Source organism: Centruroides vittatus, unplaced genomic scaffold (genome assembly GCF_030686945.1).
Source record: "Centruroides vittatus isolate TY-2023 unplaced genomic scaffold, ASM3068694v2 contig_575, whole genome shotgun sequence".
In the NCBI taxonomy this organism is placed as follows: domain Eukaryota; kingdom Metazoa; phylum Arthropoda; class Arachnida; order Scorpiones; family Buthidae; genus Centruroides; species Centruroides vittatus.
Window position 1 is genome coordinate 1,150,997 of NW_027122344.1, and position 17,234 is coordinate 1,168,230.

General features: G+C 36.1%; 1 protein-coding gene across 2 annotated transcripts in view; it reads left to right on the plus strand.

The window, feature by feature from the left end:
• Window positions 1-17,234, plus strand: part of LOC136979047 (carnitine O-palmitoyltransferase 1, liver isoform-like) — a 118,094-nt gene that overhangs the window by 47,538 nt on the left and 53,322 nt on the right. For both annotated transcript variants that reach the window (XM_067274940.1, XM_067274941.1), the window contains 2 exons: window positions 1,443-1,565; window positions 14,282-14,493. In XM_067274940.1, the coding sequence (XP_067131041.1) occupies window positions 1,443-1,565; window positions 14,282-14,493 (335 nt within the window). The remainder of the gene's footprint in view (window positions 1-1,442; window positions 1,566-14,281; window positions 14,494-17,234) is intronic.

The window sequence follows — 17,234 nt, forward strand, 5'->3', positions numbered from 1 at the left end:
AATACAGATGATTAAGATAAACAAATACTATTGGTTTGTACTGAATACAATACGATGCCATTACATCCTTGCATGACATCCTTTAACTAATACAGTATGTTTCCAGCATTTTGATTGGGATACAAGGGAGTGCCTGGATAATTTATTCAAGTGTCATAAACTGTATAAATTTTGTAATCATTCTGTAAACAGATTATTGAGAAATCATTTGACAATGGGAAATTTACAGCCAAAGAAAAATTTGATAAAATTGGGTATTAAACACTAACTCAAAATTAGGATTTTTTACCCTTTAAACTTTGATTTAACACGTTTTTACTGTATTAAAGAAAAATATTATTTTAAGTAAATTAATGTTGTTATTAGTATGTTAAGAGATCAAGTTTTAATAGTTCATTATACAGGAGTTAGAATTTTATAGTGAGAAAATTGCTTTTATTTAATATGTACATTTTATTCTGGGTATTTGTTATTTACATTAGTCTCTGCCCATCTATAGGACTGAGTGTCATAATTTTAGAAGATATTTGATGTCTTCAGCAAATATCTTCTAAAATTGTTCTATTGACATCTGTCACTATGCAGCTCATTGCATTTATAATTTTTATTGATTTAAAGCATTGTTGTAAATTAGTTCCTTCACCTTTCAAAAAAATATCAAAGTAACATGGGCTCATGCCAGGAAAGTACAGAGATTGTTTCAGAAGTCCCCAACACCACTGAGCCAACATGTCTTTTACCAAAGCTGTTCAGTTTTAAATGATGAAAAATCCAACAAGCTGCAATATTTATCTGTAATTTGGTCTTTAAGATATGCAGAATTCTTGTGTGCACTAGTCCAATTTCAATAGCAAGTTCTTGAATTGTCTGCCTTCTGTCTCTTTCCAGCAGTGATGCCATCATTTCCACCTACTATTCATCCACAGGAAAATTCCCTGACCACATGTTGTCACTCACTTGCTTCCATCTTTTTCTGAATTATTTTACCTATCTTGCAAAGTTTTGTATGGTAGAACATCATCTTCATAAACTATCCAAAAGGCTTTGTGACATTTTTTCATTGTTCAACTCTGAATCACTTCAAGCTTTAGCCAAGAATATTTCACAATTTTTGAAAACATTGTTTATGCCGAGCATTTCTAACACTGATATTTCAAGCTACTTCTGCAGTAACATTTCTTAGGGATTTGGACATTGTTGTGCATAGACATAGGGCACATTTCATTTTAACACACTGATGCCCATGGATCTCTCTCAATATTTCATATTTTTATAAAACTATGGCATCATTTTTATTATTAAAATTCCAACCCATGTAGATATGTCAATTCCTTAAGCATGCAGTAATTTTTTTCTAATTTTCTAAAGCATACTAAAGAATTCTTTTCATTAATTTTTTTTAGCTATGTAATAACAATTAATTTTCAGATTTATTATTTCAGAGTTTCCAAGAACATTAAGGGCAGCAGTTACATCTGGTATAGTTGGATTTATTTTTTTCATTGTATTGATGAATATTCGCCAGTATTTATTGAGAATTCTACTTTCATATCGTGGTTGGATGTGTAAGTAGTCATATATTATATCTAGACTTAGTCATACAATTTTTACAAGTTAAAAGATAAAACTGTAGGATGTGATAGTATTTTTAGAACTTTGTAATTTATTTTTAATTTCTTATATTGCTAGATTACATAATTTACTTCTAAAAATAATAATACAATTACATTTCATAATGAATTTATATAGTAAATTTTATAGTATTTTATTTATAGCAATAATTAGAGTAAAGGTAAAATAATGTAATGATTAGGAAATAAATAAATCTAGATGTTATGTAAATAAAAATGGCATCAGTGAATGAGTGTACAGTTTAGAAAGGATTATCATGAGTTCAAATTTATGAAGAATGTAACTGTATTTTAAAATGGTGTTTTTAATTTAATATAAAGAAATTTTAAGAGATTTTACAAAATTAAATTTGTGGAAAACATTGTCAGAGTCTCTGGAATAGTTGCAATTGTCAGAATCTCATGAATAGAAACTATTTCAGAGACTCTGCATAGATATAGCAACTATATGATCATAACTTTTCTGTTTAACAATGGAAAAATAGTATCCATGTCCATAGAATTACAGGTATATTGAATGGCTTAAAAAATAAAATTTAGATTTGGAAAATAAAATAAACAAAATAAACTATATTTGTAGAGTCAACTGAAGAGGGGGCTCTCATGGTTAAAACGCATTTTGAATAATGTATCGACTAGAGTCAAGAATTGAATAATGGATATTGAATAGTCTAGTGTCTTCAATTAACACTGGATTGTGAAAAAAATATATATATACAGTATATACAAAGAATATAGGTATGGTTCCAAATAATGATGATAATACAATTAATTAATAAAACAAAATAAAAAAGTGTAAATTTTCTACAGTAAAAAAAATGCTATCTGGTATGAATATTTCAGGTTGAAAGGCCAGGCCAGGCTTGGCAGGTACAAAGGACTAAACTTTAAAGACCGTATAATGCAAAGTGGCAGTGTGATGCCATCTCATGATGTAATTTGGGGTTCTCTCTTCTTGTTTGCATTTATGTTCTGCTTCTTGAAGGTCCATTTTAGTTTACATGCATATGGCATCATATTATCACTATGATAATTCAAATTAATCGCTATGGACATGGATGATACCATACACCTTTAGATTACTTTCATTGGAAAATGACTTTTTTGGCAAATCACATAAGAGCAAACCAGACTTGAGACATTTTTGAAGCTCTTTACATAAATCACACCAATGGTTGAACAAAGTAATGTGGTACTTACAAGGGTGGATAAGTCGAAAGAAGTAATGTTACTCAAAAGATCAGTGTACAATGAGAAATTATTTTAATATACAGGAATACCTTGGTTTTCATTGACTTCAGTTATTGCCAGTTTCAGTTTTCATCGATTTTTTTGCAAAAAATTTGTCTTGGTTTTTGTCGGTTGCCTTAGATTTCATTGGCGTGTCCATGTGACCTAGCTGCTAATTTTCCAAAAACAAAGGGTGACCTATGTGTTTTCCTGCTCAGTGTGGCATTTTTTCTCATTGTGTGAACATTTAGACTCATGGAGAGATCGCGGCTCTACTGTCAAGTTGGGTGTTTTTGTGCTCCTGATTTTTGCGTGTTATAGACGATGTTATTAATTTAAAATAGTGAAGTGCCACATTTTCGGAATCAGCTCAACGAGAGGAACACGTTGATACAAATTTTGGGACCATAGGACCCATATTTTTAGAGAAATCGGCGACTGAAAACAGCATTTTTCAAGTTCGATTTGCCTGAAAACTTTGACCGCTTATCCGGAATCAGTTACGGATTATTGTTTGGCTTATAACCATAAGTACTGTGCTTAAATTTGGTGGTCCTAGGACCAGTATTTTGGCAACTACAGCCCTTTTTCAAATCTACTCGAACGGCCCGCATCGGGCTTTTGAATAGTGATCCGGAAAAAGTTTTTGCATGATCACGGAGAAGAATATTATAGAAACCTTGAGTGCAAATTTCGTAAACTTATCTTAAATAGATTTTGAATAACGACAAGATTAAAACTCAACTAATTTCTCCACTGACCAGAACCAACAGTTACCATAGAAACTGTCAACGACCTTCGTATCACTAACCGGTATAACGGTCACAATGGACATTATTTGACTCGGAAACGAAGTGAAGGGTGACGTCATCGATCTAATTCAACAGGACCTTTAGTTTTGGACTCTTTTGACAATTATTCAGTGTTGGCTTAATCCTTGATCACCACTGTGGTATCTACTGTGTATTGAGCTAATTGTATAATTTTAAGTCTAGATTAAGTTAGTTATAGTACTATCCTCTTCCCTGTTTGGTCATTGCTGCTTCAAACTTTAGATTTAATTCTCATTGTTGTACCCCAATACCTGCTTAATGTATGTATATTGTTGTTATCTACACGCAACTTATTGTGCAGTAACTTTAGACCAGGTTTAAGCTAGAATAAGTTTGTTTTAAGCCTATCCTCTTCCCCTCTGCCCTGTCAAGTGATAGCTCAGCAGTGCAGAGCCTCTGGAACAGCGGTTTCCTCTTTACACACCCACTACTTCAGCTTTGGGCTAGGTACACACATTCTTGGGGACAGTTTCTCTGGAGCATATTCCTGTTTAGCCACACCATGATCGCACAAATTATTGAGGATTTCCTGGAGAAATCAAAACAGGTCCTGAAAGAAATTAAAGCTTATGCTATTAAAAACCCGAAGGCTTATCTAAGCACTACTCGGCATATTGACTTTATTACAGAACAATTCCTCACAGTTGTCGGGACGGCAGAGGATTCAATGAGAACGTACTTTTTCCTGTTGGCAGATAAACTTACCAGTACGCAACGAGAGAGTACGGAGAAATTGAGCAACATAGGGAACAAAGTAACGCAATGGACACCCCATGCACCTTTGTACAGCGCAGTGGTTAGTACAGGAAGACATGTTAACGTCAATAGAAAGGTTAGACCTGTCACACCGAAAGAGGTCCTGCTAATCTATAGTAAGGATAAAGACAATCAAAACAGCGACACTGTACGCAGGCTTATGCAGTCAAAGATCAATTCGTCAGAACTGAAGATTACAGTAGAGAGGATTTGGACAATCGGAAGAGGGGGCATTGCGGTGGAGCTTGAGGGCAATGGTGATGCTGCAACCCTGGAAAGGAGTATCGGGGAAAAGGTCCCTGAGATTGCGGCCCATAGGCCCAAAAAGAGATGGCCCCATGTCGTCGTCTTTTTGGTACATAAGGAGTTGTTGTCGATTCTTATGCACTCCCAAAACCAAGTGATACATGATAACCTTACTGAAGAGGAGTTCCAGGGACAATTTCACCCGAAATTTCAGATGGGAAGGAGGGATGCAACCTACAGGAACTGGATGGTGGTGTCGTCCCCCCGGGTCAGAAGAATCCTAGTGGAACAGGGCAAAGTCAACCTAAACTGGTCGTGCTGCAGGGTCGTGGATTTCTTCCCGGTCCTGCAGTGCTTTAAGTGCTGCCAGTTCAACCATGCAGCCAAGGATTGCATTCAAGACAAGTATACATGCAGTCAGTGCTCGGGGATCATCCTTTCTGGGTATGCCCGAATCGAGGGAGCCCACCTGCTGTAACTGTAGACTAGATAAAACCAAAAATTGCAAGCATAATGCAAGATTCTAAATGTCCAGTGTACCAGCACGCCAAATCAATAATTACCGATAGAACCGACTATGGCCAGCAACCATACTAATCTTCGTATTTTACAGAACAATACACAGAGAAGCATCTCTGCTACATCTCTTATTTCTGAGCAGCTTAGTAGCTATGATCTCGTGTTTATCCAAGAGCCATACTGTCATGCTGGCACACCCCCCCTTGCCTTCCCACGTTCTGCCCTGTCCTTAGTGGCACGGATAAGAACCCGTGGGCCATAACCCTTGTGCCCAATACCAATCTGTCGATCCAGCATCATCCAACTTACAGCAGCGAATATATTGTGACCATTGAAGTTCAGTTAAAAGAAACTAGAATAATTATTTTTAACATATACTTCCCCAGAGGAGCAGACAGTGATAATTATATTGAGGGACTTCAAAAAATTATAGATGCCTTTCAGGGCACGCATATACTTGTCTTGGGAGACACTAATGCTCACTTCCCCACTTGGGGAGGAGATAATCTGGATGGTTGGGGTAGGCTCCTCGAGGAATTTATGCATCGCAATGCTCTTCTCTTGCTTAACAATCCTATGTCTCCCCCTACGTACTGCTCTGCACGTGGGTATTTCTGGATCGACTTATCGATTTGCAGTGCCGGCATGTATACCAACATCTCCAACTGGAATGTCTTGCCTAATGAGACTCTGGGTGACCATGCTCATATAACCTTTGAAATTATCTGCAAGGAAGATGAACATAGTGCTCCAAGCAGCGTCTACGTCCCCAAAAGAGCCAACTGGAATTGAATTAAAGAGTACTTAGAAAACAATCTTCATAATCATCCACCTACCAACCATAACGAGGCGATAATCCAAATTGACGCGAATATTAACACAATCCGCAAGGCCTGCGAAACTTTTATTCCCAGAGGAACTTCCTGAAGGAGAAGAACTCCCTGGTGGACTCCCAAGCTGAATGAGTTACGTAGGGAAACCAACAAGCTTTGGCACATCTTTCAAAGACTTAGGAATGACAGAAATTGTGACCACCGTAAAGAAGCTTACCTCAGTAGCCTCAGAGACTACAAAAACACTATTAAAACAGAAAAGTTGCACAAGTGGTGCAAGTTTTGTACGACCACCTCGAAGGATCCATGGGGCTTCGTTAAAAAGATGTGCATGAATAGATTACGCAAGGCCCAAATTATGACAGATACAAGTGCTAGTGACCACCCACTGACCATAATTCAGACTTTGACTAATCAGCTTAACAAATTTTGCCCTGAAGACAATCCCATGACTGACAACAACTGGCAGTGTAAAATCCTTGCTGAGAAAGATAATCTAGTGGACAGCGAGAACATACCGCTCTTCACTCAGGAGGAGATACAAATGGCATTTTATACACTAGGAAAACGCAAGGCCTCTGGTATGGATGGGATTAATGCAGAGATTGCGACCAATCTGTGGGAAATAATTCCAAAGCACCTCACCGATCTTTATAACAACTACCTAAGTCATGCCATATTCCCAAAGGCCTGGAAAAAGGCCAGAGTCGTTCTCGTGCCCAAACCAGGTCCTAGCAAAGATGTCAGACCCATTTCCCTGCTCCCTATATTAGGGAAAATATTGGAGAAACTAATTAAAACTAGATTGGAATGGCATGTGGAACACTACTGTCAACTAAACGACAATCAGTTCGGCTTCCGTCACCAAAAGTCAGCGGGGGAAGCCATAAACCACACAGTTAACAACATAAATAGTCTCCTGCAAGTCAATAAATACGTCCTAGGGGTCAGCCTTGACATCTCCAAGGCATTTGACAGTGCCTGGTGGCCCCTAGTGACATTTCAGTTGTGTAATATCAAGTGCCCACACAACTTACTGGATTCTGCTTCAGGATTATTTTCGGGACTGGATAGCCGTCCTGTAGTACGGGCAACACGAGGTGCAAAAACAGATAACTAGAGGCTGCCCGCAAGGGTCCGTGTGTGGGCCCTTGCTCTGGAATATCACCTTCAACGCCTTCTTGTGTGAACATTTCTGGCAAGAATCCTGTACCGCATATGCGGACGATGTCTTTCTGTTGGTGGGCAGCAGGTCGAGAGCAGATCTCGAATTGAAAGGAAACCACCTCCTCCAACTAGTTAGCACTTGGGGCACCAACCATAAACTGGACTTCAACCCGGCCAAAACAAAGGCAATAATATTCAACAAACCGAGGAAAGGCAATCTCTACCTCAGGCCACTCGTCCTGAGGATGAATGGCAACTCCATTAAGGTGGAGAAACACCTCAGGTACTTAGGCACCACTCTGGATTTCAAACTTTCTTGGGCTTTGCATATTGAGCATATCTCTAGCCGCATGGGCCTTATTTTCCAGGTGTTTGCCCAGGTGGCCAGGAGAGACTGGGGCCTCTCAACTATATATGACGGTATCTTTATCCCTATCGCTACCTATGGGTGTGGCACATGGGGCATTGCCGTCTCGAAGGTTCACATCAGAAGAAAACTGGTTTTTGCACAGAGGCGAGCTCTTCTGTTATTAACTAAGGCCTATCGCACCACTAGTAATGTTAGCCTACGAGGGATCGCACGGAAATTACCCATAGACATTGAGATCTCTGTGAAAATGAAGATGCAGCAAGCGAAATGGGGAACAAATATTCAGATAGGCGACATCACAATTGAATTTGCGGATATTGAAAGGCCTTACCCATTCGGTGATACCATTACTCCCACTTACAACTTCTCAAGTAGCTGGAATAACCTAAACAATGCCAGTATCCACATATACACCGATGGCTCAGGTATTGACGGTGGTGTAGGCTGCGCTTATGTTGTTTATGACAACAGTGAAGAAATTCACAACCAAAAATTCAGACTACATCTGCAATGCAATGTATTTCAAGTGGAGCTTCTGGCAATCAGCAAGGCCACAAACTGAATTAACAACACTTACTCAAATTTCAAGATTGACATCTACACTGACTTGCTATCTGCCCTTAACATGATCTACAGCATCAAGCTCCATCCACTTGCAGTGGAGATATGGAACAACATCAGCATATCCAATAATAACATTCAAATCTTCTGGGTCAGATCACATCAAGGTATGGAGGAGAATGAGCAGGCGGACGCCCTTGCGAAAGAAGCTGCCCTCTACCCAAACATCTCTTACGACTACTGCAAAATCAGCCAAGGGACTCTTAAATGGCTTCTGTGGGAGGAGGCCATAGATACATGGCAGTCTTACTGGAACGAACTTGGGCACCACATTACTAAGCAATTCATTCCTGACCTCCGGCAGCACAACAAAATAAAGTGGGTTACCCCTGACCACTATACTACTCAGTTTTTGAGTAACCACGGGAAATTTGCTCACTACTTGGCGAGGTTTGTCAATAGAACGTCTGACGAGTGCCCCATCTGTGGGGTTAGAGACGGAGCTAACCATTACCTGTATGACTGTATTATAACTACCAAAGAGAGAACTGAAATGAGTCTTCTCCTGAATGAAATTAACATAGACTGGCCCTGCGGTCTTACCGACATTTGGAAAAGTCAAGAGAATTTCCACGCCTTCAAAAGGCTCGCAAAAAAGACGATTCTTACTAATAATCAGCTGCTCCAAGATGGGACAGTTAGGGTACCAAATAGTTCCTGAGGGGCTGCGATTTCGGCTTTTCCTCTCCCCTGCTGAGTGGCAATGCCGCCCTTCTCCTTAGGTACAGGGGTTGTCAACTTGTACTTTCTCCATGCGCTACAAGCTGTAACACGGATCTTACAATAATTTTATTAAGAGCTACATTTTAATATGTTTGATATTTATTAATTTCATTCATTTTACAAAGTTTAATTTTCAGAGTTTATTAATTCTTAAAACTTTTTGTATTTGCAATTTTGTTATTTTGATCACATACTCTGAACCAATTATGGTGTTGGTTCAGAGTATGTGATTTTATCAAGGTGTGGTGAGTGGTTGTTGTTATTTTGAATTTGTAATTAGAATGCAAAAAGCTTGTAACTGAAGAAGATCAGTGAAATCTGATTGAAAACATTATTATTTCAATAAATTTGTAGCTAGATTTACCAAGGTTTAGTTTATTGGTTTATTTGAGTCTATTCAGTTTCTCTATCACCTTGAATAAAATTAATCCATAAACTGAATTAGCTCTATGGGAAACCCTGTAAACTTTGACCTATCGACCCAGTAGTTTGGCAAACATCTCACTGATAAAGAGAAAGGATTAAGTTTAAAATTTGGGCTTTGTAGACCCAGTAGTTTTTCCTACATGAGCATCTGCAGTGCTGGATGAAGAAAAAGAAGATGAAAATACAGCTTTTTTGGCAATTTTTGCACTTTTCAATTGCTTATATTTTGGCAATCGCTTTATAGAAAATCTTGCAATTTTGCACACTACCTAAGAAAGCATTTTTTGTTCAAATGAGATATTTGGAATTACTTCAGGTGTTTGGGAGAGCAGAGGAATCAACCCCAAAAATTGGCAGCTTTGATTCCTGTGTATATAATCAGTCTTTGACTTTTTTACTTTGCGGGAAGTCACTGCCATGACTCCTGATAATCTTATAATATATAATACAGAGTACTTTTCCTGTACCATGTAGATTTTTATCAGATAAAATAGTTACATGCATTTTGTTAAACTGATTTAGATTAATATTAACTGAATATATTAGAATCATTTATTATTATAAGAAGGTACTAAAGAATAAATTGCTTATGTTTGTATAATTTAAAATTATAGAACAAGTTATAGATACAGATTAACTGAAGGTTAGTATTATCATCAGATGTTCTCTTGTCTTTCTGTATCCAAATTTTCTTATTTTAAACCACATAATTAGCCAAATTATAACTTTGCTTTTAACTGTTTTGAAATATTTTTAGTTTGTTGCTTTCTTTTCCTGTTTCGTCTTTCTGACTTATATTTTTTCTTATTAGAAAACTAATTGATTTTGAGTTAAAACTGAGATTACTTTTTACTGAGTATTTTTTCTATTGTTACATTACATACTGTTGTTTTTCTTCAGATTTTAAAATATTTTTTTCCTCTCTTCTTATAAAGTTGTTTTTATTCTTTTATTTTAAGGTTTAAAAATTAGAAAGAAATAATTTAATATAATAATAAACAATTATTAGATAACATTTCATAAGCTGTTCTTGGAATATAGTAGTCTCTAAGCTTTGAAATGTTAAACTGATGATTGCTCAAAAGGAGTCACTTTTTTGTTTTTTTTTTATAAATCAACTTTTGATAATTTGAAAAAGCAGTAGTGGATACTTTATTTATCATTAGATAACTATAATTAATAGAAAATATTTGATTGGCTAATGTTTTTGTGGATTTCTTAGTACTATATGCAATAATCATCATAGAAAGTCATGAAACTTGGCATTTTCTTTTAAATAAATAAAGAAATCACTGAATTGTTTAGGAAGCCAATATCTCTTAAACAAAACAATCATCATTAATAATAAAAATTATAGGGGAAATTATAAAATAAATGTATAGTATTTGATGAAGTGTGCAATTAATGAACTGCATATTTCATCAAATATAACACATTTGAAAACATGAGAATTTTTCATAAGCAGTGAAAACATTTTTCTTACAGAAACAAGCTTTGTTGACATGTTAAGTGAGTAATTTTCTTATATGAATTATAGTTATTAAAACAAAAATTCAATGTGAAATTCAATAAATAAATTTTATACACATAGTAAACAACTACTCAATGTATTCATATTGCCAAATAATCTTCCAATTATCTATTGGGTTATATTAATGCTAACAGCTAATTAGATACAAATAAATTTGGCTACAGGTAGGTGGTTAAGCCTTCATTTCTTGATAAATCTAATAATTAGAATTAAATTAAATAAATTTTAAATTTAGTGTTCTGGAAGAAAAGAATAATTTAATTTCTGATTATTAAATCTATTTAGTGATAGCAGCTTAATTACCTACTTCCAGCCAAACTAATCTGTATCTAATTAGTTATTATCTGTAATACAGTGCAACAAACCTGGCAGATCATTTGGCAATATATCATATAGTTGTTTATATACATATATACTATGCCAGGAAGAAAGTGTTGTCTGAAAACCATAGAGGGTCATGTGTTCTAAATCATCCTCAATCAGTGCTGCAAATGACCAGTATGGTTATATCTAAATTAATTAATAGGGCTGGAAGTAAAGGTAAGACAGAGGTTCATGTATAACTAGCAATGCCTCTACACAGTAAGCAGGAGTTGTGCATTTGAGTCAAATTTCAGGTTAATTCTTTTCTTCCAGAATATTCTAAATTTAAGAGTAATTTTAATTTAATTCTAATTATTAAATTTATCAAGAAATGGCAACTTAACTGCCTACCTTTTAACCAAAATGATTTATGTCTAACTAGTTTTTAGCCTTAATATAGCCTGATAGACAGGGTTGGTTGGAGGGTAGTGTGAACAGTGTGCTGGCACAAGACCTCCACAATCCTGCATGATTCAACTCTTCCAAAATTTAAAAATTGATCATTTTATTTTCTGCTAATTTAAGTAATTTTCACTAATCTATTTAACAGATAGTATGTTTATCATTAAAATATTATTATGTTCAAAACTGTTTTTTTAATAATTAAAAAAAAAGCCTGCATGAGAACTTTGCCCTGGGCCTCACTTTTTTCTTAGGCTGGCCTTGCTGATAGATAATCTGGCAGATCATTTGGAAATAATTTTTAATGAGAATTAAATAATAAAGAAATAATAATAACTACCTCTTAACCTTATACCGGTGTGTACTTTCTCTTCATCCAAACTTGTAACTCCAAAAAATAGGTGTGTACAAATGTTTTCAAACCACAAATGTCGGTTCTTCCTCAGGCCATACGAATTTCGTTGGAACTGCCGTTCAAATCACTTCAAATTCGTCGAAATTATGCTTGAATTCACGCTTCTGTTCACATAATACTGACGCATGTGCATTAGTTGAACAACTCGGCTAATGTAAACTATCATTCATAAGGGCCTGCCACGCTAGTGAAAGCGTAATCTCGTCCTTATAATTAATGCACTGATCTTCTTTAAGGCCGGCTAGGTATATGGTGGCCGCCTCCAGCCATCTGATATGTTGCGGGTGCCGTGCGGTGCGGATAATTCTGGCCTTATCTAATTCAGGGTGAACATCAGGATCGGATGCATACGTTGCCAGCGCTGTTGTGTTTCTTTGTCTCTGAATATCCGTGGCATGCTCTGTAAGTCTAATCTCTAGAGATCGTTTGGTGGAGCCCACATATAGAAGGTTTCTGTCCCATCTGCTATCTATAACCGGAACGGTGTAGACTCCGGCCAGTTTATCCCTATTCGGTTCATCCTTTCCATTGGTTAAGATGTTAAATAATGTCGTGCAACTTCTGTAGGCGATGCGTACATGTTTCTTTTTTGCTGTCTCGCCATACATCCTTACGACATATGGATTATATGTGATCGGGATGATCTTGTCCTTATCCAGTCTGTCTTCCCTTTGCGGTAGGTTTTGAGCTGTGCTTTGGTATCGAAGTATTAATTTGCGCACCAGCTTTCTGTACCCGTGGTCTGACGCTACTTGCTGCGTAAGCTTTAGCTCTGATTGCAGAGCTCACTATGTAGATGAGTGAGTATGCGTTTTTCTGATTAGGGCTTTAAACAGAGTGACCTTATATTGTGGTGGATCACAGGATCCACTAGGAATGTATATGCCCTCATATCCAGCCTTTCGGTACACTGCTGTGCATATTACAGAGTCTTCTATCTTGATGTCAATATCCAGAAAGTGTATATTGGTGCGGTGTGCTTGCTCTATTTCTAAGGTTAATCCGTATGCGTTATCATTCATATTACCAACAAAGGCTGCGATGTTCGGTACTACTTTCCATACTATGATAATATCATTGACATATCTTTTATATACAATGATGTTGTGTAGATGTTATGAGAGTACCTTAGCTTCGAGTTGCCTAATTACCATCTCATATAAGCTACGCAGTTTAACACAGCAAGTAGCATTGGAGCACGGGTACAGAAAGCTGGTGCGCAAATTAATACTTCGATACCAAAGCACAGCTCAAAACCTACCGCAAAGGGAAGACAGACTGGATAAGGACAAGATCATCCCGATCACATATAATCCATATGTCGTAAGGATGTATGGCGAGACAGCAAAAAAGAAACATGTACGCATCGCCTACAGAAGTTGCACGACATTATTTAACATCTTAACCAATGGAAAGGATGAACCGAATAGGGATAAACTGGCCGGAGTCTACACCGTTCCGGTTATAGATAGCAGATGGGACAGAAACCTTCTATATGTGGGCTCCACCAAACGATCTCTAGAGATTAGACTTACAGAGCATGCCACGGATATTCAGAGACAAAGAAACACAACAGCGCTGGCAACGTATGCATCCGATCCTGATGTTCACCCTGAATTAGATAAGGCCAGAATTATCCGCACCGCACGGCACCCGCAACATATCAGATGGCTGGAGGCGGCCACCATATACCTAGCCGGCCTTAAAGAAGATCAGTGCATTAATTATAAGGACGAGATTACGCTTTCACTAGCGTGGCAGGCCCTTATGAATGATAGTTTACATTAGCCGAGTTGTTCAACTAATGCACATGCGTCAGTATTATGTGAACAGAAGCGTGAATTCAAGCATAATTTCGACGAATTTGAAGTGATTTGAACGGCAGTTCCAACGAAATTCGTATGGCCTGAGGAAGAACCGACATTTGTGGTTTGAAAACATTTGTACACACCTATTTTTTGGAGTTACAAGTTTGGATGAAGAGAAAGTACACACCGGTATAAGGTGAAGAGGTAGTTATTATTATTTTCCGGTGTTGAGATGGAGTTTTGTAAAGAAATAATTATAATTTAGTTCTAAATTTTATGTATTTATTCATACAATCCAATATCCATAAATATAATTTTAAATTTAAAATTTTACATATATGTATGTATACAATGTTAGTGTTATTTTTTGTTTTTATTTTTAGCTGATATAATCTTTGTTTTTACAGATGAACCATTACATGCTAGTTCAAAGCTTACACTTTTATGGTGTGCAGTTGTTAGACTTATTAGTGGTTATCAACCTTCTTTATATAGCTGCCAGAGATCTCTACCCCGAATGCCAGTTCCTGCAATTAATGATACAATTCAGAGATTATTAGAATCATTGAAAGCTGTTTGTACTGAAGAAGAATTTCAAGAGATAGAGAAACAAGCTAAAGTAATTATAAATATAATTCAATTGAAATATTATAAAAATTTATATTTGTGAAGTACTTTATTATATATTTAATAAGTTATTATTTTAGTAATTCAATAATAATAACTCTTTAATAACTATTAGATTTTATATGGCTTACCATAAAACTTCTCCAGCTCAAATGTCTGTAACTTGAATATTTCTTTAACTCAAAGAAAATGAAGCACTTTGTAGGTCTCAATGGAATAGCATAGGGATTTAATATCTCCAACTTGAATTTCCATAATTTGAATTTTCTATATATCTCAAAAACTGGGTAATTGTAAATATACCACTCACCAAACTATCACCAGTTCATGTCACGAAAAAGGAAAAATTCTTACGAACATTTTCATCTATGTGAAATAGACATCTTCAGGTCTCAATGATATCGAACAAATGGCTAGTAGAATAGAATGCTTTTTAAAACTGACTTTTTTAAGAATGACTTTTAAAAAATATTCTATTCTACTAGCTATTTGTTCGATATCATTGAGACCCGAAGATGTCTATTTCACATAGATGAAAATGTTCGTAAGAATTTTTCCTTTTTTGTGACATGAACTGGTGATGCATTGGTGAGTGGTATATTTGAATTTTCTCCAAGTCAAAGGTTTTCATGGTCCCTTGATATACTGATTTATGTTACTTTCTAGTTCCTTGACTTGAGTTTTAATATTTATTCTATCCAAAGTGATCCTAATTATTGGATTTCTATGAAATTTTCAGACAGTTTAGTTGTATCTACTGTTTAACACCCATTTGCAGACAATGTTCCAGTCAAAAGCGAGTAAAATTATAGTAGTAAATAGTAGTATATAGAGTAATAAAATTATATTGGTCTTATGTAATGACTTATTCACTTATTAATATTGAACAATAGAGAATTCTTCAGATCAACAAAAAGGTTATTGTAGAAACCTCATTTAATACAAAGAACTACTACTAATAGATTCAGTTATTCTGTGAAAAATGCATAAATAACACAAAAACATACACATACTATACATAAATTACAGGAAGGCATTTGACACCATTTGACTGATGGCTGTTATGCATACTTCATACATATGTTAGGCTCAAAGGCTGAAATTGCTCATTGAGCGAAAAAACCGACCACAACATGTTGTGGTTGTTTCATAATGGCCATGAAGTGAAATTCATGTTGTGGCATTTGTAAAAACGGCCACAACGCATTGTGGCTAACTCAAAACAACCACAAAACGAAATTCATGTCCTGGCTTTCATAATATTTGACCATGATGTGTTCTGGTCAGGTTAGGTTACTGAGACAGGTTGAAATTGGTTTGAATGTTTTAGTTAAGGTGTATGTTGTTCATCAGGGACATGCAGCTCCCAGAAATGTTTTAGCTATTGTTATGAGCATTAATCCATCAGGTTTCTATCAGTTAAGAAACAAGGGTCTTCTTGATCGACTTTATGCTTGTAATGAATAAACAATTTCTGAGAGTAACTTTTATTAACATTCAGGACATGCCCTCAACTTCACACTTCATTCAGCATCCATGTTAACATCTGGAAGTAAGTAAGGGTTTATAATGTATCACTGTAAAAGATACTGTATTGATAAAAAATGCAAATGTTGCATAAAGAACATAAAATGCAACTTGAAATGTTACAGTAATAGTTATTGTAAAAAGAAATAACTCTGAAACATTCTTGATTCTCATTAAAAAAAAAAGACTGATTTATTAATAAAAGTTCCTGACAATATTTATTTTTAGTAAATTAATAGTTAGAAAATGTTGACATATTGAGCACCACAACAGATTTTCACAAATGATTACATGTTGTTGAAAAGTAACAAAGTAATCTAACTAATCTAACCTAACCTAACCAGAACGTGTCGTGGTGTGGTTGTTCGTATCGAGAGAATTGTAAGTCCGTGAATAAACGTTACAAATAGGAACACAAAAACTTATGTATACAATTGAATAATCCTTTATTGCTCTTGGAACACGGTTCTTTTCTTTTGTATTTACAATTGATCCCAACTTGAGTATTCTCACTGGGGAAGGGGTTGCCACTTACTCGCGTACAAGCAATAATACACGCGCGCGTAACATAAAACCTCTATAACCGACTTAAAAACTAAACTTATAACTACCTTAAAACTAATATAATAGGGAAACGGATAGACTTAGGAAAGGTGGAAAGTATATAGAAATAGATAGAAAGTACCCAGGTTCACGCTTGATTGATCGATATCTTTCTTCCTTATTTGGCTGTTCGTCCTCGATGTTCTCCGATTCTCTCGGTGTTCTCTAGCCCTCGTGCCTATACTTCTCTGGCCTCGAGTCCTGCAGTCTCCTTTTTTTATCTCTCTTTTGAGTATGGATCACTGCCTTGCACCTCCATTCCTTTCGAGGTCTAGCCAAAAAGTGTCCCTTGTTCCACCACTTAGCCTTCAGGGCTTCTTTGCCTTCTTTTGTTCTCCCTTAGTTCTTAGAAGAGGTAATCCTGCCCTCCAGAGATAACGGTTAGATTGTTGAGAGACAGAGAAGAAAGGAACAGAAATAAGAGAATAGAAATGAAGGAAGAAAGAAGATAGAAAATATATATATATGTATTTACAACTTATGAACTAAAACAAAAAACAAACAAGAAAACAATATGGCTGATGGCCACAGTGGTCAAATATCATGAAAGCCATGACATGAATTTCACTTTGTGGTTGTTTTGAATTAGTCACAACGCGTTGT